The following is a 24868-nucleotide window of genomic DNA, read 5'->3' as shown; positions in this document are numbered from 1 at the left end:
ATCCAGGAGGACTGGCTCTCACTTTCGGTGGGTCCTTGAGCGGCAGCTTGTTGGGAAGCGGGGACCAATGCTTCCCCGTCAGACCCCTCTTCCCACCCCCCTCGCCAGCAACCTGGGCCGGCCGTTGTTTTTCCCTTGGCCTTCCAGCCAAGAATGAGCTGCAGGAACCTCGTGCGACATTTCGTGGCGTGTGTGTTTCCTCGCAAGCAGGAGAGCCCCTCATCCCCACGGGGAGGTCGGGGGCCTTTGGGGAGGGGCCTGCCATCAGCGGAAAGGGGACAGGGCTCCCCTCTAGCATGCGCTTGCTGTCTTCCTGCTGGCTTTTGCATCTCCAAGGAGCTCCCTGCCGATCGCGCTGCTGAGTCGGTGCCAGCTGCCGCAGAAACTCCGGAACGGTCCGGATTCAGCACAGCATCCCCAAGCACCTGCCCAGTCCCTCTTGCCACCAGCTGGCCACGGACGACCGGTCCGCAGCTCCCACCCCCCACGCCAGCCAGTGATAATTGGGGTGGATGATGGGAGCTGCAGTCCCGCACCTCTGGCTGGTTTCTCGAGCTAAGGCCTTCAGCACCCTTTTGGAATACATGTTTCAGCCATTGACAGTTTTCACGGGTTGCTCATCTTTCTGAGATTGCTGCCTGTCAAAAGCTTGTCTCTCTGTTTGGCTGCTGTCAGCTTTTGTGTGGGTGTGTTTATTTATTTTGTACCCTGCCTTTGCACTGAGCAAAAGGTGCCAGGGTGGTGAAGAATCATGGCAACAGAAGCATGTTTCAGAAGGAAGTTGATCAAAACATCTGCCAAACAAATGCCTCAAGATACAGTAAAAACACAGCCACAAAAGAAAATAAAATTCTCAGCAGAGAGAAAAACCCTGACAGAAAACATCCGATGCCATGGGAAGGAAGCGCACGCTAGAACGCGGGAGGATAAAAGCAGCCACGCTGGGTCAGGCCACGGGACCACCCCGTCCAGCCGTCTGCCATGCAGTCGGCCCCCACCCCTCCACCACGTCCCAGCTGCGCCTGCACATGCTGTCTCCAACGCTGGAGGTCCTGTAACAACCTATAACGTAAGTATATATAATCATGTATTATATAATTTATATTTATATTATATAATCATATTATGTTATAACAAAATGCCAGTCCTATACCATTTGCACTGGCTTGCAATTGAAGTCCGGGCCCAATTTAAGGTGCTGGTGATGACCTATAGGGCCCTAGACGGCTTGAGTCCTGGATACCTGAAGGAGCGCCTTCTCCCCTATGTGCCGGCCCAGCCCTTGAGAGAGGAGGCAGAGGCCCTCCTCCAGGAGCCCTCCTTGAAGGAAATCAGGAGGGCAGGTACTCAAAGAAGGGCCTTTTCAGCAGTGGCATCCCGACTATGGAATTCGCTTCCTAGGGAGGTTCGCCTGGCACCGTCGCTCTACTTTTTTCAGTGCCAGGTGAAAACTTTCTAATTTCCCCATCATTTTAATGTTTAATTGGTTTCATTCTGGCTTTTATTATTGTGGTGGAACGCAGTGCAGTTTTGTTTTATATTTCGGGTTTTTTCCTTCTTGTAAGCCATCCCGAGACACTTCTGGGGACGGCCTATAAAAACTTTTAATACAAACATACATACATACATACATACATATGGAGCCATCAGGACAGGAGCCGCTGCTGGTGTGGCCAATGGACCCCCCCCCACCACCACCAAGGCCCCCTCCATCAACCAAAGAGGCCATCTGCTGCGCCACCCGTGTCGTCAGGATTCCCAAGACAGAAATGCCCGCTCATCGTTCATGGTGGCGCAGGGGAGCAGGACACTTTGGAAGTGGGAGATGACGACCCTGGAGCATCAGCCATTGCTTGGAAGCAGAGCGACCGCGTCTGGAACCCCCTGCCAGGAAAGGGAATTTCGGCGCCATTCCCAGGTGGGACATCATGATCGGGCCCCTTCTGCTCATGTGAGGATGACACGGGTGCGAAATTTCAGAGAAAGGGGCTCAGCCTTAAAAAAGAAGTCCCCAGGGGGTGTTTGACCAGCCCGCACACCAGAGAGTATTCGATCTGCTATCACGAGGAGCCCTTGCCACCCTGTTCGACGACACGCATCGTTACTACATGTGGGGCGCCAAGGCATGCGAAGAACACTGCGCGATCAAAGTTCCATCCCCACATAATGCAGGGACTCAAACCCAGCGACCGAGTGTTTTGTGAGCAACTGCTGGCTAAAGTAAACAGGGACACCAATTTCATTCACAACTTGTGGATTCCGTATGAAACATAGAAACAGCGCGAGTCAGAAGTGGCCTCCCAGGCCATCTAGTCTGACCCCTGGCTCCAGCCGGCTCCGCTCACAACATGCCCAGCATGTGGACGTCCAGCCTATCTTTGAACACCCTCACCGGTGGGGCCTCAACGACCTCCCGTGGAAGCCCATTTTCACCTTAAGGATATGTTAACAAACAGAATTTTGGAACTAGGAGTTAGCAATTGAATCGGCAATTGTTTAACAGCCGAGTGTAGCACCCTCGTCCTGAAACCGTTGCTGAACTAAAAAGGAGGACCAAGGAGGAAATCGTAGGCCATCCCTCTTGATGTTGCTCCGCCGAGCAGTACAGAATTTCTGCAACAGGCTGTCGGAATATGTACGGAGAAATGGACAACGCTTGCATGATGTTATCATCAAGACAGAAAATGAATACCGAATGAGTCTTGATTACCATCATTAATCGCATGACCTGTGCCATACAGTTCATCATAAAACGTATTTTGCCATGGGTTTATTTTTCGTGGCGCGCCAACGGAAAACGCCCCGGTTCCCCGTGCCGCCCTGTGCGTGGAGCTGCATGGCCACGTGGCACAGAAGCTCCCGGCTGTCGGGCGCAGCACGAGGAGAGCCCTTCAGACCTGCTTCTCCCCCGGGGTCGGCGCGACCAGCTTGCCGGGGGCTGCCCCCCCGCCCTGCCCCCCGCGGCCCCCGCCCCGTGGCGCCGGCGACTGACCTTCCATCAGGGTGTGGTGGATGCTCCAGTAGACGCTGAGGCAGCGCTTCTCTTTCTTCACCCCGCGCCGGCACTTGCACCCGTACAGCTGGCTGGACAGCAGGGCCGTCACCGTGTTCCGGCACTGGCTCTTGGCGTCCGGGCCCAGCTTGTTGGCGCCGTTGCCCGCGATGCACTGCCGGAGGGTCCGGAATTTGGCGCTGCAGCTGGGGTCGTTGGCGCAGGACTCTCCCGCTTGCAGGCAGTCCCGGGCCGAGTGGACCACGTCTGCCATGCCTTCTGGAGAGGGAAGAAAGCAGAGCGAGGCACCGGTGACGAACGCTTCCCCGGCCAGGCTCCCGGTAAGCAGCTGCCAAGCCGGCCAGCCGGCTGCTGCGACACACAGAGACCCTGCCGGCGGAGCCCCGTGGCGTCATCTAAAGGGGCGGGCGAGGGTGCGACTGGGCATGGGCGTTCCAGGGTTGGTTCTGAGCTCTCTGCTGGCGCCACCAGATGCCCTTGGGAAAGCCGTTATCTCTCAGCCAGCCATGCTGCCATCCTGGGGAGGCTACCAGGCCAGAGGCAATAAAAGATGCTCGTACATGGACACATGTTCCGTACAATAATGAGAGCCTGATGGAATAATGGGATGCTGGGCAGAGGATGCTGGGCTGGGTGGAGAACCGTGCGCGGATCCCCAAGGCGAGGAACACGCCAGGCCATATTGCAAGGATGGGCACACGGATCGTGTCCTCCTAGGTCTGGGGGCGACCCAGAGCCGGGACTCTGGCATCTCCATGAATACTAAGGCCGTCTTTGGTCCACTGGGCTCCGGATCGCTCTCCAGGTCTCAGACAGAGGATTTCCCCAGCCTAGTCTGGAGTTTCCGGGCATCCTTCCTGGGCAGGCACAAGGCATTCATATCGCGGAGCACTGGGCCTTCCGCCACACAGGCTCAAAATATTTCTGGGCTGCTTTTCAGGATCTACCCCTCCTGAAGCACCATAGAAGATAAAATGCACCTGCCAGGTGGTTAATAGGGACTGGCAGGTATGAACACATAACACCGGTCCTTTTCCACCTGCACTGGCTACCAGTTGAAGTCCGGCCCCAATTTAAGGTGCTGGTGATGACCTAAAAAGCCCTAAATGGCTTAGGGCCTGGTTGCCTGAAGGAGTGTCTCCTTCCCTACGTGCCTGCCTGCCGCTTGAGATCTGGGGCAGAGGCCCTTCTCCGAGAGGCATCCTTGAAGGAGATTAGGAGGGTGGCTACTCGGAGAAGGGCCTTCTCTGTGGTGGCACCTCGATTGTGAAATACACTCCTAGGCTTTTGGCTGCTGGGTCGCTTGGGAAGGGCCCCTCAGGCAGGGCTGACTGCAGGCCTTGGGGGTTCCCTGCAGCTGCCCCTGCTCTGAGCAAATGCTTGCACAGGGCTCTCAACCTTTTGCGACCCAGGAGTCACCTGCAGCCCAAACATGCATTAAGAGCTCTGCTTCCTAACGGTGGGCATGTCATGAGCAGAGTCAGGGGTCAGACTAGATGGTCCGGGATGCCCCTTCTGACTCACTCTGTTTCTACCTTTCCTAACCCTGCAGTGCTTCAAGTCAGCCCCTTCCAGCGCACCCCAAACTTTTGAAAAGTGCCTGTTCCATTCCCTCAGTGAGCCTTGTACAATGACCCTGTGAGGTAGGCTGGCCCTCGCCCTGTAAGGCCAGCTGGAGGAACAGGGTGAAAGAACAGCCGCTTGCGGAAGGGCGCTTGCGGGGGCGATCCTATGGATTCCGGGGACTCCTCTTGCTGAGCTCAGACACGCGTCCCAATTGGAGATCTGATGCCTCCCCCCCAACCTGCCACCTGGTGTCGAATGAGCCATGGCCGGCTTCCCGCTGGGGTTGGAAATGTGACTTTGGGGGGGGGGAAATGGGCCACCCTGGTCCTAAGTGCCCCTGGATAGGAAAAAGTTTTGTAACTCCCAGCATGCCCTGGCTGGGCATCGTTGCGCCTTCCCCCCTATCCAGACACACATAGGATCTTGCCCTTAAGGGTCTTAAGGCCGGGACCCCTGAGGTGACCACGGGGGCCATTCCCCATCGAGGAGCGCTCCGCAAGCAGTCCTCTTCTGTCTTCCTGCATCCCATGCCTCGCAACCGCTTCTACATCCCCCATACATTGGAACCAACCCCCAAAAGAAACCGGAGGACAACCTCTGCCAAAAAGAAATCGCTTGAGCATCTGCAGTCGTGCATTTTAGATCCCCCAACATCAAAGCAGTAGCACAACTGGAGGAAGGAGACGGAGTTGGCTTCAGCTGTCCTGATGCTAAATCTGTCGATTTGGAAACAAACCCCCTTGTGCAGTAGGCGAGGATTACACATCTCAAGCGAGAACCGCACCATGGGCATCTGTGACCACAGGGCGCGCGCCCCAGTCGCTTTCAAATTCAGAAATAAGAAGCAAGGACGCTGCGGCAGACGAGGCAGGCCAGTGCAGGGCCCGCTGGCCACATCCCCTCCCCCTGCTGCTCCCTGGATGGCCCCCTGGAGCCCCCCACTCCACCCCCTGCACCACTGGAAAAGCATCTGGGAGCTGCCGCAATCCATCTCGAACTTCTGCAGTGGTCGCCCCTGTGCTGCTGGTCCAGAGGCCAGCACGACAAGGCCGTCTCGGCTCCTTGTGTGCCAGGCTGGCTAGACAGCCGTGTCTGGGCTTCCGAAAGAGCCGGGTGGGTGACACTGGAGGACCCGGGCAGTGCATAAAGCAAGGGAAGCGCAGCAGCTGGAAATTTATTGACAGAGGAAGCAAGCGGTGTCCTCCAGGCAAGATCTTTGCTTTGGTTGAGAGAGCAGCAGGCTTCGATTTACCACCCTGAACAACCATGCTTTATATTTGTCTTGGAATTAAGTGCTTTGGGCAACTTGGATGGCAGCCTCACAAATGACCTGGCTTCCTGTCTCTATCATAAACCAAAGCCAAAAGGCAGAGGGCGGGATGCTGCTTGGTATGGAGGCTTGTGCCAAAAGGCTGTAGCTGCAGGGCAGGTCGAAACACAACAGGTGAAGCTTTGCAATCGGTGCATCTCTAGGAGGGCAAGGACTGTTGGGGGAAGTAGTCGTTGGTCCCAGTTTCCAGTGCTACTGTCTCCAGGCAGGGCTGGGAAAGACTCTTTGAAAATCTGGCAAGTTTCTGGCTGGCAGTGCAATGCCCCTCTTTCCACCCTGAAGTCTTCCAGATGTGTTGGACTGAAATGTTGCTCATTTTCATTTCTCATGCAAGACATCTGTGAGAGCCCCTGTTGGGACACAACGGTTGGTTAGCCATTCCGGTACGAGCCTGTGGCAAAGCTGGTCGTGTGAAGGAGGAGGTGGAGATAAAGAGTTGGGAGTTCTGGATGGTCTGAGCCCACCTGCTCCAATTTGGTTGCTCTCCACATGTTTTGGCCCACAACTTCCGACTAGTTCCGATTTTTAGCCATGTTGCTGGGGCCAAGGACAGCTCAGCTTTGAAACTGCTGGAAGGACCAGGTTAGGGAGGGCCAGCCAAAAAGTTCAAGGGCTTTTAGGCAGATAATTTCTCAAGCTGGCCTGCAAGGTTTCAGTATTTCAGTTTTGGCCAAACTCTCAGCTGGAGTATCTTCTTGGAAACATTCCAAGAAGTTTCCTTGGGCTCAGTTTAGGAGCAGGAATTAATTAAAGGGACAGATAAGCTGAAGAAAGTGCTTTATTTTCACTTACTATTTTCTGTCATTTCTAATGTAATCTATTTGAAGAGATTTTCCTAACATTTTCAGTTCTTTCTTTCTTTCTTTCTTTCTTTCTTTCTTTCTTTCTTTCTTTCTACATAGTGCACAATTCCTGCATTCTTGTGAAAGGCAGAGCAAGCCACAAATGGAAATATGACTGAAATAGAAATGAATGTAATCTAACACGAAGTATTTCAAATTGAAAGAATTGGCATGCATGGCATGATTTGATGGAGAGGGAAGAAGCGCCCTAGGCACAGTCTCACCACCAGGTGGCAGGAACTTTGTCCGCCAGGCTTCAGGGGTTGGCTGGGTTCCCAGGCAGAAGCTACTAAGGCGGTCATTTCCGACTGGCGTCCTCCAGATGTGATGGACCACAATCCCCATCATCCCCATTCCCCAGGCCTGGAAAGGCTGCACCAAGTGGTCTGGGTGGCAGGCGTGGCCTTTTGTGATTCGGAGAGGGGTCTAAGGCTCCAGCCCCTTGAGGCTGGGCTCAGCGCTGGGGTCGTTGGCTGGCGGCTGTGCTGAAAGGAGAACAGCATGTCTGTGTTGTGAGCTCTGGGCCCAGTACTGAAGGAGCCCGGTGGCCTGTCTTGAGCGCATCTTCCCTTTGAGCTTTCCTGCTAAACCTACTCCCAGCCCCCCCCCCCAAAGGGGGCAGGAGGAGTGAGCAGTGGATTGCCGTAGGAGAGGCAGGGAGTTGTCGCAGGCACCTGAGCCTTGGACTAGGACTGGGGAGACCGGGGTTCCATCCCCACGCGTCTGGGAAGCTCAGCGGGGGATTTTGGGCAGCCCCGCCCAGCGACTGCCTCACCTACCTTCAAAGAATCCTGGAATAGCAGAGTTGGAAGGGGCCATGAAGGCCCTCAGGTCCAACCTCTGCTGGTGCAGGACACCAGTTCACACCATCCCACTCAGGTGGCTGCCCAGTTTCACCTTGAATGTCTCCAGTGTGGGAGAGCCCCCCACCCCTCCAAGCAGCCGGTCCCACTGCCTCACTGCTCTGACAGTGAGGAAGCTTTTCCTGATGCCCAGCCTGAACCTGGGTTGTCGCACCTTGAGCTGATTATTCCATGCCCTGCACTCTGGTATCAGCAAGAAGAGACCTTGCCCTTCCTCTTTGTGACAGCCTTTGTGGTACTTATAGAGGGATAAACCTTATACGATTGTTGTGCACCTCGAGAGCACCAGGCTTCTGAGGGCCCCTGGGGGCACACGGTCTGTGGGCCCCCCCTTCTGTGAGCCCCCTTTTCACCACCATGATCCCAAGCTGCTCTCCTCGCCCTCCTCCTGGTTCCGGGCGGCTTGCTTGGCAGGCCAAGAGCTGGGCAGTACGTTGGCCGTGGCATCTCCTGCCCTTCCTCACCGCCACCTGGAATTCACTGGCTGCAGATCCGAGATCAGGTATTGTTGTCACGCTGGGATCTTCCAGGCTTGCCCATGGCCAAATGGAATAAGGGAAGGGGTGTACACGTGTGCAGCCGGACACCGGAAAGCAATCACACGGCACTGATGTTTGCAGGCGAATGCTCAGGGCCACTGGGAAAATTCCACACAAAAGGGCTCCAGCCGCTGCCATCCCCCCAAGCCACATCGTGTGGGCATTCGGGCCACTCGCGCTCGGCCCACAGGTGTGTGCCGGCCACGCTGCGGGGAGAAAGACACCGATCCAGCGAAGCAACGGAAGTTGTCTCAAAGTGTGCATGGCTGGCAAGTCGCACGAAACGGAGAGGGAGAAAACACGGCAACAGAGAATGCCAAGCGCAACGGTTCCTCCCGCTTCAGATATGAGATCACAGGTGAGCTGGCACTCCCAGGTCAGAGGAAAATGGGAAGGAAGAGCCACATTTTGCGAGCGTCCTCATCTTTAAGCACACCATGCGCACCCAAACATTTTTACCCCAGATTTGCAGCAGGGCAAATATTTGTGGAGCTCCGACAGGGGAACTGCCTGGCACTTCCAGACCGCCGGTTTCTGGACCATGGAAGTTTGGGTTTTTCAAAACAGCTTGCAGTAATTCTGTGTCCCTCACTCCAAGCGACCAAATTTCCCCGAAAGAAGAGCCAGGAACATTAAGGCGATGACATGCTGGGTACATTTGCTTTTGGCATCAGCGCAGCCTCTCTGTGCCCATTCCAGTGTGAAAGTCCCTCATTAAGACCTCTCGGCAGCCATCCCCCAGGGCCTCATCCACACAGGGCCCAAAACACTTCAGCTGCTGCTGCTCGCTGAGCCCCTGGCTTGCCCCTCTGGCAGTCTGTGACCCATGTGCAGCGTGGGGAAGGGGCAGTGAGGCAGAACGGCAGCAGTGCTCTGGAGCTGCGCCAGCATCCCCTCAGCCCCGTGCCACTAATGGGCTTGCAGCTCCTACGAAGACAGACCGGCTTAATGGTCACGGCTTTGCCCCAGGGGGAAAATTGCAGCGGCAATTTGCTAGAAAATTCTAGCAGTGATGCAGCTAGGTAATTTTATACCCTGGACTTAACAGTCTTTCAGCTGCTCCCCTCTTTAGGCCTTACTTCAGTCGCAAAGAATGGAAATCGCACTGTGATTCTTTCCCCACGACCTTGTCCAAAGCGCTCCACGCTCTGCCACCCTCTTCCACTCCCACCCTGGCGTGGTGGCACCGGGGCCCACGCCAGGAGGTGCGCTGTCGGCATTTTCCTTTCTCAAGCATTCGGCTTTCTTGCAAAAATGCTGCATTTGTTCCTGCCGGTTCTTTCCCTGGAGGGAAATCGGTGGCATCAGCACCGGGCCTGCGTGTTCCTTATCCCTGGACTTAAGATGTCCTTCTGACGGATGCGATCCGAAGCCAGGAGAGGAGCGATGGCCAGCCCCATCTCCAACGTAATTCCGCTGTGCTGTGATCACAGCGCCTTGATTTGTCACAAATGTTGTTTGTGTGTGCAGATCTCGGACCACACCGCTCCAGCGCAACACGCTCAGGGCCTCCTGGGAGGGGTGGGCGAACTTGAGGGCATTGCTGCGGGTGGCCACCTATAAATCTCCAGGGAAGAGGAGCAGCATCACCAAAAAGGAGGAGAGAGACAGCGCGGCTCTGCATAACATTTGCATATGATACCTGCACGGAATATATATAGAAAGGGAACTGATTTAGAACTGATTATGTAAATTTAGAACTAATTAGGATAATTTAAAAAGAAATGCAGGTCATCCTGTCTCAGTGTGGAAGACTGGCTGGGTCGGTGACCCGTGTGCTCATCTGCGCCGTCTCTTCTCCAAATAATTACTGGGGAAGATGCGCAAATTCAAAACCTGACTGCTCTTCCTTTCCCGAGGGTTCTGGATGGCCCTTCGAGCAGGTGGCCCTTTCAACGGGGGAGGTGGTTCTCTGAAAAGAGGAAGGCCCTGTGCTGGTCCCAGTAATGCACCGCCGTTTCCTCCCCGGAGAAACTTGGGCATTGTAGTTGGCGGAGGCCGCGCAGCCTGCTTGGCGGGGAGAGCCATCCATTCCCATCCCCGCGCAGAACACGCTTCCCAGGGTTCCCTGGGGACCGAGAATGAGCATTCAGCCCGCTTAAGTGTGCGGTGTAGATATGCCCTCAGGGAGCAACCTCATAAAACAAAAACAGAATGTAGGTTAATCTGATCCATTCACAGGGCCGGGCATTCAATCAGAGACGGTCTGTTATGCAAACAAAACACTGAAGCACTCAAGAATCCAGATATTTAATTACAGTCTTCTCCTTTGATTGGGAACATGCGTAGTTATTAATAACCTGCACTCAGTGAGAATCTGTAGGGCTAATCTCTCCAAAGGTCATGGGAATAGGGGGAAGCGGTGCGCTCGAGAGGACGGGTGCCTGGGCAGGCGCATGATTTGCCAGAGATAATGCAAAGGGAAGGGAATTGATCATGGAGTTTTACCGGGAACATGTGTACTATTAAAAGTCCCATCGCACATCAGCATGTTTTCAGCCTTTCGATCGGCTGAGCCTTAAAGGAAAATTACATTTTCTATCACATAATCAATTGGGGTTAATGGAGCTCTCCCTTTCTTGTTACTCCAATTGGCCGTTTCCCTGAAAGTTTAGTGTTTAATCAGACACTAAGTGGTGCAAGGAGGTGGGTGGAACTCTAGCAGGTTGAAAGAGCAAGAGTCTATCAAGTTCAGCCGCAGGAAGGGTCCCCTTAATGAAGATTCCCTGCCCGTTAATTTTAACTGGCTTTTCTCTGCACAAGACTGGGGATGATGGTTTCGGAAGAAATGCAACAGGTGTGCCCCAATTCATTCAAAGTGATCTATGGGGGTGCATGTTGCCTAGTGGTTAGTGCATGTTGCCTAGTGGTTAGCGTGCAGGACTGGGGCCGAGGAGATCCAAGTTCTCCTCCTCACATGGCTCATTGGATGACTTTGCGCCGGTCACTGCCTTGCAGCCTGGCTGAGATGCCACAAGCCCCCTTGGGTTCTTCACAGGAAAATATAAATGTATTTATGTATTATTATATTTATATGCCTCCAAGCAGTCCAAAGGGATCTCTAGGCACCGTACAGCCACATAAAACACAGCGCATTAATCTGAACACATTAAACCAATGCATAAAATAAAGCGTAAGCCCCCGGGCAACCCACGAAGAGGACACGGGTGGGCCCCCTCCCACCCCGCTCGCTGCCAACGCTCGTGGGGCATCCCGTGGAAGCAGAGGGGGCTCAGAGCCAGCCGGAGTGGTAGCCATGGGCCAGCCTCCTCTGGGGACATGGCCTATCCGAATGGCTCTAAAGCCACCGAAGAGAGTGGCCACCCGGCACCCTGCAGAAGCGAATTCCAGAGGTCGGATCCCCCTCTGCTCAGTCCTCACTCGCCACCAATCAGTTTCACGCCCTGCAGTTACAAGCAAAGGAAAACCTTCCTGCTTTCTCAGCAGCAAACACATTTTCACAGTTCTCTCATGTCCTCAGAGGAGCTCCACCACAGATTTATATAAAGACAGAATGATCCTGGCAGGTTTATTTTTGATGTCTTTCCTAATTATGCCCAATAATTTGCCTTTTTCACAGCAGCTGTAGCTGGTTGCATTTTGCATCAGCTTGTCCACGCAACCCCAGGTTCCCTTTCTTGGCCAATCACGGCTTAGCTCAGACTTCATCTGCTTCTAGTCAAACTTGGGGTCTTGTAGCCCCAACATGTATTACTCCACACTTCCTGCTCTGAACCACAATTGCGATTTGGATGCCTGTTCTTCCAGTCTGGAGAGTTTGCTTTGGAACTCTTCGCACTCCCTTTGGGTTTGAATCATCCTTATTTCTACACAAGATCCACCTCTACTCTGTCTTTTGGCCTGGGGATTCAGTGGTGAGCAAGACGCAACGAACAACAACAACAAGGCCAGAACAACGTGTGAAAAGCAAGAGCAGTAAAACACACCCATGAAACCAGGCTGGCTCGATCTGGAAGGCTTCTTGAGAGAAGTGTTCCTGGGAGGTGTTGCACAATGTTGGCCACCCGCTTGGCCTCCAGGGAGGGAGAGTTCCGGAGCAGCGGGTGGCCCATGGCCCCAGGTGCTTGTGGAACCGGCAGGATGGGCCATCTGCGGACCTCAGAGATCGGGCCAGTTGGTGCAGGAGAAGATGCTTTCCAGGGCATCCCGATCGCTGGTGATGAATTGGTCGCCAGCATAGTTTGTTCCACGAAGGAGCCGCGTGCTGAGATGAGGCAGCATTGCTCCCGCTTCTGGGGCAGCCTGAAGGGCAGCCCCACAGGGGCCCCACTGCAGCGCTCCAGCCCCGAGGTGGCTTGTGCCAGTGCCCCCTGCCCCTTCGAGGAGGCAGGCCCGTCACAGCCTGGCCCCTTGGGACTCAGAGCAATGGCGGGGGATCTAGGGGTACCACGGAATTGCAAACCCGACCTCTCAAAGGGAGTGAGGCCCCACCCAGAACAGGATGGGGGTCCCTCCCCACCTCCCAGAGCCAGCAGCCTCTTGCCAGGCTCCAGCTCCAGCTTCCTGACCTTCACCCCGATCATCCCGAGTCCAGGCACTGATCCAGCCCTTGCACAGCCTCTTGTGTCCCAGGTGCCCAGGCGGCTGTGTGGCTGGCTTGGCCTCCGACCCTGGCCTGGCTCCACGCAGGTGTTTGGCGACACGGGGGAAGGATGGTGCCACGGGAGACCGCAGCTGATTGTGTCCCATAGCCTGGTCAAAGCTCGGACTGGGGTGGTTGGGATGACCAGCGTCCCCCCAGCCTGCCTCACCAAGCCCCACCCCAAGCCCCTTCCCTAGGAATGGGGCCCAGAGGAGATTTGTTCTGGAGCAATTGCACTGCTGCCTCCACAAGGGCAAGAGGAACTGCCCCCCCCCCGGAGGCAAATGGGTTTGTGTCTTCTGGGACCACCCAGTCGTGCTTTGCTGGCCCGTTTTTGGTGGCCCGAAGGGCGGTGCCTGAGGGAGCTTGGGGCACCCCCACTGCCTCAAGCCCCTTGTGCATGTCACCAGACTGTGGGGACTGAAGCTGACCCACAAAACGGGGCAGAGCGTGGCATCACACACCTGGGTGGACCGGGAAGAGCAGCCAGCTTGTCCCCAAACCACCCTGCAAAAGCCATGTCCCCTCGTGGGTTGGGAGGGCGGGAACGTGGCCGCTTGCTCCTGCGTCGGACAGCCAGCAGCGTCTGGCGCAGGATGCCGCTGGCCCTGTGCCTGGGGACTGCATCCTCTGTGGTGCTCTGGGTGAAAAGGCAAGCCTCGCTGGGTGCTTGAACACCTCCTGTGCATCGTCTTGTGCAAATCCTGAATCTCTGCAAGGTGGGCCAGCCTTGCCATCACTGCATGTTCTGATCACAGACTCTGAGAAGAATAGTTGGAAGGGGCCACCAGGGCCACCCCATGCTCAGCGCATGCTCCATGTTGAAGCATCCCTCTCAGATGGCCGCCAGTTGCATCCTGAATGCCCCAGTGTGGGGGAACCCACAATCTCTCCAGGTCATGGGTTCCATTGTTATTCAGCCCCAACAGCCAGGAGGTTCTTCCTGATGTCCAGCTGGAATCTGCCATCCAGTAACTGGAGCCCATTGCTTCTTGCCCTGCATTCTGGGATGCCTGAGGAGAGATCCCAGCCTCGGGGACGTCCTTCCAAGTGCTTGCACAGTGCTACCCTATCTCGCCTCAGCTGTATTTGCTCCAAGTGAAGCATGCCCCATTCTTGCAGGCTCTCCTCACAGGGCCTTGCTTCTGGTCCCCGAATCCCCCTTGCCATGCTCTTTCGGACCCTTTTCAGGTTGCCTGCATCTTTCTGTGGTGGCCAGAGCCGGATGCGGTACTCCAGGTAAGGCCAAACCAGTGCTGAGTAAGGCCGAACTAGGACTTCACAAGATCTGGAGGTGGCAGTTCTATCAATCCATCCCAGAATAGCTCTTGCCCCTTTTGCCGCTGCACCACACTCTTGACTCATATTCCACTTGCAGTATTGTCGAGCCAAGTATTCCCATCTGGGAACGAGGCACTTGGCTTCTTTTTCCTAGGAGCAGAACTTGGCATTTGTCCCTCTTGAATGTCCTGCTGTTGCTTTCGGCCCAGCGCTCCAACCTCGTTCCTGCCTGCCAGGGTATTAGCCCTCCCACCCAGTTCTGTGCCGTCTGCAGATCTGATCATCATTCCCTGCGCTTCCTCGCCCAATCAATTAATAAAAATATTGACGAGCCCCACCTGTGGTACCCCACGTGTTACCTCTCGCCCGTCTGAGAAGGTGCCATGAAGGAACACCCTTTTTGTCCAGTTGTGTGGCCAACTTTGAATTCACCTGATTGTTGTTCCATCCAGCCATTCCGACAAAACATCCCTAATTTTTCCTGTATGCACGATTCTGACTACTCTGTACAGAGAATTTATTTTATGCCCCTTAGCATGAACAACACTTATAAGCCAGTGGGAAAGGTCAGACGGTTTTCTATCAAGGCTTAGTTCTGGAGGCTTTGGGTTCCCCTTTCAATGAACACGCTTACCTACTTTGAGAAAGCTGCCAACACTGCTGCAAAACTTGAAACATTTTCTGTAATATGGTGCCCATTTTCGCTTTTGTGTGACCTGACCCAGGTCCCTTCCGATCGTGACAAGATTTCGCCGAGAGGAAGTAATTTCAGCATCAACATTTTTCATCTCTGTATTCTGTGCATTCTAAGAGAGCAGTTGTGTGCGAGAGATTTCTTTAGCATTTTAGGATTATCTTTAGCTCCTGCTCATTGTACTATTTGCAGAAAATCCTTAAAAACATGGAGGCAAAGCAGTCTTGAAGGTTGGACAAAAGTGGAATGATGGCTGCAGGGGTGCAGTGGCAAATTTAGAAGCGGGGGTCCCTCCATGGTGGTCAGAGCCACCCCCCAAAGCCACGCCCCCCAAAGCCACGCCCCCACCAAGGCCACGCCCCCAAGGGACCCCTCCCAGTCTGCCAGGGTAAGGGGAGCGATGCCCTTTGCTGCTGCAGCGGGAACTGAACGGCGCCCTTGCGAAAATGGAGGTGCGACTTCTGGGCGACCTGGCGCTGCGCTCTGCCTGTCCGGCCCTTCGCACCCGCCGTGGGCACACGGCACGGGCACCGGGGGCCGCGGGGGGAGGCCGATTCCGGGGCAGCAAGGGCAGGCTGCCCCACGTCGCTGAGGCCCTCCGCGTGGGAGCGGGTCCCGGAGGCAGGCCTGGCGGGCCTCTCCAGGGAGGGAGTTCCCAGGAGCTGCTGTTCTCAACACGCCTGTTCTCAACCCGCTAAATTCGGGACTCCGACGGGGTGGCCGCCACGAGCCACGAACTTGCCACACCAAGTCTCTGCAGAGGCGGTGGGGGAGGGATGGTGGCCCCGGCTTCCGGGATCCAGAGACCCCCCCCCAAAGTAAGTGCCCCCTCCACTACGCCCTTGGCCACCAGAACCAGTAATTTATAAATTCTCTCCCGTGAATCGGTCCAGCCCCCTTCTAAATCTGCCCAGCTTGGTGGCCGTCCTGGCACTGCATCTCAGAATAGGACCCAGGGACCCCCCTGAAGGCCCCCCCCAAAGTAAATGGGGCGCTTCAACCCCCTGGGGGTCCCCTCCATTACACCCTTGGCTTCCTGGTTGATGTGGAGAGAATGGAGCAATCAAGGCGAGGGGAAATGGAATGGAGTTTTCTGCAAAAGGGCGGCTGGCTGGAAGCTTGAGCAGGAGAATTTCCCCTTGCACTGTTTTCCTGGAGATAGGACCGAGGGAGAATTTTGTTCGGTCCACATTTTCAAGCAAACTACCCCAATTTGCTCTTTCTAGACTAATATGTGGAAAGAATGCAGTTCCCCTTCAACCTGTGCCCTTCTCAGAATGTTCAAATGCAGCTCTTGTCTCAAAAGGAAAGACACATGAAAACACATTTTTTAGGGAAACGTTACAGAAAAGGGAAAGTTGCATGCAAGACGATGCATTATAGAGATTGTACAAAAATATCACAGCTCTGAGTGTGTTTTTGCTTTGATGGGGAAATGGGACAGAACAGACTTACGGTTCGACAAGAGCAAAACTGACTTGAATGGGAATTATACCGATCGGTCTATCCATTATGGCTGGTCCCACTCGTCTGGGTATGACGGGAAAACCTCTCTGTGATGCCCTGCTCAGCTCTCCCTTCTTACCAACAGTGCTGAAATTCATAGCAAGTTGGACTCTGCCTAATGCCGGTTCCTCTGTCCCACTTGGACTATGGGGTGGTCGCCTTTGGGCGCCTACCAGCTTTGGGGCCAAGCAGCCGTCGCGAACCCTGAACTCTTTCCTCCTCCTCCTAGTCCAGCTTTTCCCAACTTGGCATTCTCTGGGAAAAATTGACGACAGTTCCTCGGCTGGCATGAAAAGACAGCTTGAAAATGAGACGCTGTTTGAACATCAGAGGGCTGGAATGTTTGGGGCTTGCTTTCTTCTGTCTTTTTTCTTTTCTTTTCTTTTCTTTTCTTTTCTTTTCTTTTCTTTTCTTTTCTTTTCCCTTTCTCTCTTTCTTTCCATTAAAAGAATAGCCATGGAAGCAAATTACCTCATTAATTTTAAAACTCCACCAGACTGATGTATGAGGGGGCCCTTAGATAATGAATTTTAATTTGATGCCTCAGTAGAGCCAGTGGTAGATTTTCAGGTCCGATACAGAAGTATTATTTTTTCCGTGGACCGCCCCCCCCTTTTTTTTTCTTTTGCTGCTGGTGATGAAAGAATCATTTGTTTTCTGATGCAATGAAGACATCAAAATGGGAGATGGGATATTGCACAGGAAGGGATGGAAACCGATTCAGGCAACTTCTTTTCTTGGCGGGGTGGAGGGAAGCAATTGAGCCTGTGTGTGCCCCGGTTCATATCTGGCTTGCAATCCTCAGTGACTCCAAATTTAACCCACTCTTAGAAGGTTTTCTATGTGATCCAGCTTGCTAGACGCTGATGAAGTTCGGCAAGCATCAGTTATACAGAGGCTGGCTTTACTAAGTTTTTAAACAAGATGTGACAGCTCGTTCAACCATTATGCAACATGGAATCTGGGGTTGTTGTCACATATAAGGAATGGCTACCAGCAACTAAATGTGGCTACTAGCCTTGCGGGCCATGTGCCACGTCCTTCAGCAGAAGCGGCCTGCCTGCACGCACCTGCTGCTGAGGAGCCGGGCAGGAGGGGGTCCTGCACCCGTCCTGCGGGAGGGACCCCGTGGGCACCTGGCTTGCCACCCTCTGCACTGAGTACTGGACAGGAGGGGCCTCGGGGCTGATCCCGCAGGGCCTTTCTTATGCTCTTACCACGGTTCTCAACGTACACTCCTTCACCCCCACAGTGAGCCATGGAGCTCCCTGGGGGGCTTTGGACCAGTCCCAAACTCTCAGCCTGGCCAACCTCACAGGCTTGTTGTTACAGGGGTAAAATAGAGGGACGGGCAACCTTGTGAGTTGCCTTGGGTTGCTCGCAAGCAGAAGAAAGGAGAGGTATAAATGTCGCGCGATGGTAAGACTGATACTGCAGACTGAATGCATTTCTCCCCCTCGCCTGCCCCGTCTTGTCACCGGCTGCGGAGGAGCCGAGCAGGAGGGGGTCCTGCACCCGTCCTGCTGGAGGGACCCCGTGGGCACCTGGCCTGGGTGTGATCCAGCAGGGCCTTTCTTAGGTTCTCCTTACATGCCATGAAGTCAGGGAAAAAGCAACTTGGCCAAAGTAGTTTATGCTCATCGGGGGCCAGGGAAAGATCTGCTTGGCTGAAGAATGAGAAGTGCAGGGGAAGACGCTGTCTCCTCCTGCAAGCTTGGCTCCAGCATCTGGCACGGCCGGGACAATGCCAGGGCCCACAGCCCCCGGAGGGCTTGCCCCTGGCCTCCATTGCAGGCATGCCTCGAGGAGGGAGAACGGGATGCCCTGCAGATTGCAACTCCCATCTTCCATCTGCTCTGCTGGCCAGGGCTGATGGATCACCGCACATCCCCCACCCCTGTCTCAGGCCTTTATCAGACATTGTGGGGAGGATGGGAGGGTGGATCCCGCAGGGATGGATGTTTCGAGGTGGTCCAGCTCAAGGAAGAAGAGAGGCCCTCTGCTGGCTATGGGGCTCGAGCTCATGCAGGAACTTGCCTGCCATGGGGGCACGGTTGGGCCAGCGGGCAATGCATGCAGCCGGCCCTCAAGCCCGGTGCTGGTTCTGCTCCCCCTTCTCCCCCACAAGAACCAGCAGCCACTGAGGTTCGGGGTGCCCCAGCCCAGGGCCGCCCAAACAGCATGATGGGCCCCGCGGGGGAAAGGCAGTGTACTGGGGCCCCTAGGACAACTACAACTGCTGTTCATTTTGGAGGTTTTCCCATTTTCCAAGGGTTAACATGCACAGGTTAGTGTGGGGCCCACGGGCAGGTGCCCACCAGGTCCACGCGTCAGGACGGCCCTGTCCCAGCCCTGTTGCTGGTCCCAGCTGGACGCCAACGGCCATTGACAACAGACTCCTGACCGTCTCTTCCACATTGCCTTTGTAGCCACGTGACTTGCGCTGATGCGCATATTGTGCCCTGCAGCAGCACAGAGCGTGCTGAGTTTCAAGTTGTCTTCTGCCACCGTGGAAGGCAAATTCTGTTTTAGGCACGGGGCAAAAAAAAAGCCAGTAAAGGTGAGTTGCAGCCAACCTGGACTGGCTCCCTGCCAAATGCTTCCCTGTATGAGCCTCTAAGATTTGAAACCTCACTGGGGGAAAGGACTTCTCCTCTTATATCCATAGAGCATCATGCATATTGGTAGCCGGTACTAAAAAAGAGTGAGATTAATTTTCCCCTGCAAAACCCACAGTTTTCCAAAGGAAATGCCAACCCCGAGGGAGCCAAGGACTCCCTTGACAAATTGCTCTCTCTCTCCCCTTTGCTCATTCCTGAACTCTTGTGGTTACTTGAAGGAATGACCCTTTCCACCTACAAATTAGAACTGAACCATAAACTGGAATTTACAATTTACAATTTACAACCCAATTTACCATCCGTAACCCTAAGGACATTTTGCTGAAAGTGAATGCCCCCAAAATCAATAGGAGGAAACTTCAGAATAGTCTCACACAGAGGTAGGATGGGAGCATTAAAACCCTCTTCTAATCAGGTAGGGACACCAACGTCCCCGAAATGCACTTTATGTTGCAGGCTTAGGAACACCGAGTGTCAGTCGCTTGGCATAAGCAATGGGATTGCATTGGAGAAATCAGAGACGGATTTCTTGCAGAGCTAGAAAAATACTTACCCCTGAAGTCCAAAGCGTTCATCCTTAATATAGTTTGGCCTAAAGTTTTGCTTTGACAGTTAAGAAACTTTTCTAATATTCTGAGTTTAAAACATACGACTTCTGATACAACGGATGCATTTTTGGGGAGGTTTTTACGACTCCGGGATAGATCGGAAAATGGACTGATGTAGCAAGCTGCCTTCACAAATGCATCTGAGTATATTTTTGTGTTATCAACGACATCATTTGCTTTCGCAAATCTTACACCTGGGATCCAGCTCAGCCTGCTCCCCAAAATGTTCCTTCTGAGGCCGCTGGAGCAGTTAGGTAATTTCAGCTCTTGGACTAAAGGCACAATCCTTTGCATGATTAGACAGCAGAGAGACCCACAACTCCCAGTGTGTCCCAGTAAATATGCTGGCTGCCTGAGGCTGTGACTGGTAGGGCATTCCTTCCATCTAAACTTGCTTTGTGTGGCAACTTCATGAACTTCTGGGCCCCCCCTTAAGAAGAAGGGGTTGCATGCGGTGCTGGTCTAACTGAAATTTAAATCCCATCCGTTTCAGTGGGTCAATGCTAAGCAGGGCTAAAGTTGGATTCAGCCCGTATTTTTCAAAGTGATGCATATCTGTAACCATGATGTGCATGATCTGCTGTGGGCTCCCAACTCTAAAAAGTTTAAAAAGGAGAAGAAACGGTGCTTCAGCATGGGATGGGCTTCTGCGTGGCTGGACCAGCCTGGTTCCTGATGCCAGGACCTGTTTGGCTCTGCTCCCTCAGCTCTTGAGGGGGCCTTTTGGAGACCCCTGACCTGCAGGGGGGTGGCCTGCCATCTGGAAGCCTGCTCCTATTCGCATCGCCATTGTCTGGGAGTCCTAAAGCCAGCCTAGATAGATTTTTCTGGGGTTGTCACTGATGTATACAAACACCTGTTTCTCCCCCATTGTTTGCTTCCATGTTGGGAGACATGATGGCCCCATTCGTGAGCCGGCAGGACTCCCAGGGACGATCCCACCGAATCAACAGCAACAATAAAGAAGTCAATAAAACAATTGCAAGCAGAGCAGACTTGGCTCTTTAAAAAAGAAAAGAAACTTGTTCAGCTGAACCCAAAACACCAGAGCAAACAACCCGGTTGACACCTGGCACTGAAAACAAAGCCGCCCGGGGATGCTGCAGCTGTCAAGACAATATCACCCATCTGCCTCGGCTTCAGCTTCCTCCCCACAAAAAAGGTCCAAGCAGCTCAGCCTCTAAGATGTAACCAAGTATATCTTCACAAAGAGGAAGGCCAAGATCTCTTCTGAATGGAATGGAATGGGCTTCCATGGGAAGTGGCTGAGGCCCCATCGGTGAGGATGTTTAAGGACAGGCTGGACATGCACATGGGAGGCATGTCATGAGTGGAGCTGGTTGGACCCAGGGGTCAGACTAGATGGCCCAGGATGCAGCTTATGACTCGCTCTGTTTCTATGTTTCTCACGGATACCAGAGTGCAGGGACACGGTATAATCAAGTCCAGTTGCAACAACCCAGATTCAGGCTGGGCATCAGGAAAAGCTTCTTCACTGTCAGAGCAATAGGACAGTGGGACCAGCTGCCTGGAGGGGTGGGGGGCTCTCCCACACTGCAGGCATTCAAGGCGAAACTGGGCAGCCACCTGAGTGGGGTGGTGTAACGTGGTGTCCTGCAACAGCAGGGGGTGGACTCGATGGCCTCCCTGGCCCATTCCAACTCTGCTATCCTATGGTTCTATGGACTGCCGCACCCCACGTACAGGGAATCTAGCGCAGGCTCAGAGGAGGGCAGCAAGGATGATTCAGGGACTGGGGGCAAAGCCCTGCAAGGAAAGCCTGAGGGAGCTGGGCATGTTCCACCTCGAGAAGAGAAGACCACGAGGGCTCATGCCAGCCCTCTGCAAGTTCCTCAGAGGCTGTCACAAAGAGGAAGGAAGTCACCTCTCCCCACTCATCTCTGAGCACAGGACACGGAACAAGGAGCCTAAACTGCAGCGCACCAGATGCAGGCTAGACGCCAGGAGGAGCTTCCTCATGGTCAGAGCAATGGAACCGGCTGCCTGGAGCGGTGCTGGGCTCTCCCACACTGGGGACATTCAAGGAGAACCTGCAGCCCTGTACACATTTTGAGTCTTAAGGGTGTACTCCGAGGCAGAACAAGGTTTACCACCCCAGGATGCTGGGAGTTGTAAGCAAGCCAGGAGGCCAGGAAGCCCTGCGCAGAAGGGCTTCTCATCCGTTACTGCTTTTGTTCTGAGCATTGTAGGAGCTGACTGCTTTGGAGGATGGCTGCAACAAAGCTCAAAACAATAGCTGCGGTGGAGGAAGAGCCCCTGGTTGTAGGCCTCCCTCCCATCTAAACACGCCTAGGATTGCACCTTCAAAACCCATAATATGATTTCCAATCAACTCTCCATGCCACATATCATTAGGCCCTAAATGATAGAAACATAGAAACAGAGTGAGTCAGAAGGGGTCTCCCGGGCCATCTAGTCTGACCTCCGGCACCAGCCGGCTCCGCTCACGACATGCCCACCATGTGCACGTCCAGCCTGTCCTTGAACACCCGCACCGATGGGGCCTCAACCACCTCCGTGGGAGCCCATTGCACACCCTCGGGGTCCTGACTGTCAGGAAGTGCTTCCTGGCATCCAAACGAAACCTTGGCTCCCTGAGCTTTGCTCCGTTGGAGCGCGTCCTGCCCTCCTCTGCAGGGGAGAACAGGTCTCTCCCCACCTCCGTGTGACACCCCCTCACATACCTGCATGTCGCCAACAGATCCCCCCTGAGCCTCCTCTTCTCCAGGCTGAAGAGACCCAGTTCCCTCAGTCTCGCCTCGTGCGGCATCCCCTGCAAACCGGCCACCAGCCTTGTGATCTGCTGTTCTTCTCAAGTGCCGTCAACTCATCTCCAGCTTATGGAGACCCATGAATGAAAGCCCCCCAAAATGGCCTCTCCATGACAGCCCTGCTCAGCTCTTCCAAATTCCAGGCTGTGGCTTCTTTTACGGAGTCAACTCATTTCAACTCATTTGCCTTCCTCTTATTATTCTGCCTTCTGTTTTCTCTACCAGGATCGTCTTCTCCAAGACGTCTCACCTTCTCGTGGCGCGCGCACAGCATGACAACCACAATGTTGCCTCCAGGACAAGTTCTGGTTTGAGTTCAGCCAGGACCCACTTGCTCATCTTTCTGTTGTTCCAGAAAAGTCTCCGTCTATCGCAGCCCACCCACAGCTACACCCTCCAGGTGTGCTGGAACAGGTGTGCACCACCTGGGAGCGGGATGGCTCCGGGCTGGAGTTTTGGTCCAGCACATGGGGAGGGAGGTGGCTGGGAAGGCGGCCTCTGTCCTTTTCTCCGGAAGGGTCCCAAGCTTTCAGAGCTGCAGCGGAGCCCCTTAGTCTCGCCTCGGGACCCCCCCTTCTGCACTGCTGTGCCGTGCGGCTCATGCTTAAGCCCTGCCCTGCACTGGAGGACGCAGATCAAGGCCCGCCATGTTAAAAGGGGCATTTACGGCCGGCTTCGGCAGGGCCGAGTGTTTTAATGCTTTTATTGTTACTTTATTTTTTTTTGTTCTGGTTTTATTATTTTGCATGTGTTTCATTCTAGTTATTACATGCCTCGTTTGGGCCTTTCCCTGCTTTTTGGGGGATGAAAAGAATGCAAGGAAGAGGGGCTGTTTATGTTTCTAACCAGTTGCTTGGTGGGAAGCAAGAAACTTGAGCAAAGGGAAGTTGGGGGGTTGACCAAGGGCAAGATGTGTCCCCAAACCCTTCCTTGCACGGAAAGGGGCCGGGCGGGCAGTTCGATGCTCCTTCAGGGCTGGCTGCCTCCACGGTCCCTGAGGGCAGCAGGGGAGCCTAGTGGGCGCAGGCAGGCTGTTGGGCACCCAGCAGTGCTCTCCTCCTGCCTGGCCACCCCCCCCCCCAAATCTTCCAGCTGCGCAGCTGCTCCAGCCTGTCCAATGCTAGGGCTGGCTCTGTGCGCGTGCGCACATGCAGCGGATGCCTTCAAATGGAGGATTGCCTCCTCTAAAGTAAGAGCCATGGCCCTGCTGCTCGAGAAGCATTTCCAGTCCTGCGTTTTCTGCATCCTTCCCTGAAGGGGGCCATGCCATGAAGCCGACCAAGGGGAAGGACATCCTTCTGAACGATGGAAGTCGCATCCATGAGATGCAGCGAGGGTCAGCAATTTGGGTGGCTCGAAGGGGAGGTGGGACGAATTCGTGGAGGGAAAGCTGCCCACGGCAACCCTCTGATGGCCATATGCCACCTCTGGGATCAGAAGAAGCACACCTATGTGCCCCATTGGCTGGGGAACTTGGACGGGAGGCAGCTGGAGGACTCCTGCGGGAGGGGTCGCATGAGCCACCATGTGAACGGGATGCGGGACCACAGTCTGATCCAGCACGGAATTTCTCATGTTCTTATCATCCTCTCACCCATGTCTGGAGGCTAATGCATTTGGAGAATTATTATTATTATTTTCACCATCATCATCTTCATTATCATCATCATCATCGTTGTCGTCAGACTAGGTGGTCAGGGAGACCCCTTCTGACTCTCTCTGTTTCTATGTTTCTATCATCATCATCATCATCATCATCATCATCATCATCATCCATATTATGTGCATATCTCACCCTTCTCCATCTTGCTTACAAGTTTTTCTTCCCCATTTTATCCTCAAAAAACCCAATCCTGGGAGGCTGGACTGAGAGTCAGTGCCTGGCTCAAGTGACCCAGTGAGCTCCCTGGCTGAAAGTGGGCCAGAACCCAAGGACTCCTGACTCTCGGCCCTAGAGAGCCGACAGGGATATCCTGGAGGAAGGCTGGTGCCCACCCCTCCACCATCTGGCACACTCCCCTAACACGGCGCGGCTTGGCAGACGCTAGCAGCAGGGCCCCCACCGGCCGGGCTGACATTTTACTGACACCTCCACTGAGTCCCCGCTTCACTTGTCAGAACGAGAAAGGCACTGACATTTGAGGCTTCCGGCTCCCGGGATGCCACAGGACATGTTGCTCCCTGGGCGAAGGGGACGGTGGTGCCCACCCTCCACTGCAGGCCCGGGGTGCTGAATCCTTCCCACAATTATGCGTGTGGCTGCAGGTGTGCAGATCTGGGCAGCATCTGGCTCCCTTGTGCCGGCTGGACTTCCCTCCCTCCCTCCCTCCCTTCCTTCCTACACTCGGCCTTGGCCAAGAGGTGAGCCGAGCCGAGATCGAGCCGGTGGGCAGGCAGGAGCATGGATGGCTTCTTTGCACAAACTATGCCAAGTTCATCATTCTATGAGCAAAGAGAGCAAAATGCGCAGAGCCCACAAGCCACATGCATGGAAACTGAGCTCACTTGTTGAGTGGGTGTGCGGGGCGGGTGTGCGTGTGAGCTGACGGAGCCCAGGGAGTGTGAGCGCTTGGTGCGAGGTGGACTTAGGGCAGAGGAAAAGCAAGCCGG

General features: G+C 54.5%; 1 protein-coding gene across 1 annotated transcript in view; it reads right to left on the bottom strand.

Moving 5' to 3' along the window:
• The window catches only part of GFRA4 (GDNF family receptor alpha 4), a 106404-nt gene that overhangs the window by 30419 nt on the left and 51117 nt on the right, over positions 1–24868 (bottom strand). Inside the window, exon 2 of the mRNA XM_044428468.1 lies at positions 2993–3271. Coding sequence (XP_044284403.1) covers positions 2993–3271 — 279 coding nt within the window. The remainder of the gene's footprint in view (positions 1–2992; positions 3272–24868) is intronic.

Source organism: Varanus komodoensis, unplaced genomic scaffold (assembly GCF_004798865.1).
Source record: "Varanus komodoensis strain SLA01 unplaced genomic scaffold, ASM479886v1 scaffold2, whole genome shotgun sequence".
Lineage (NCBI taxonomy): Eukaryota > Metazoa > Chordata > Lepidosauria > Squamata > Varanidae > Varanus > Varanus komodoensis.
Note: the sequence above shows the minus strand (reverse complement) of the source record. Positions and strands in the feature narration are given on the sequence as shown.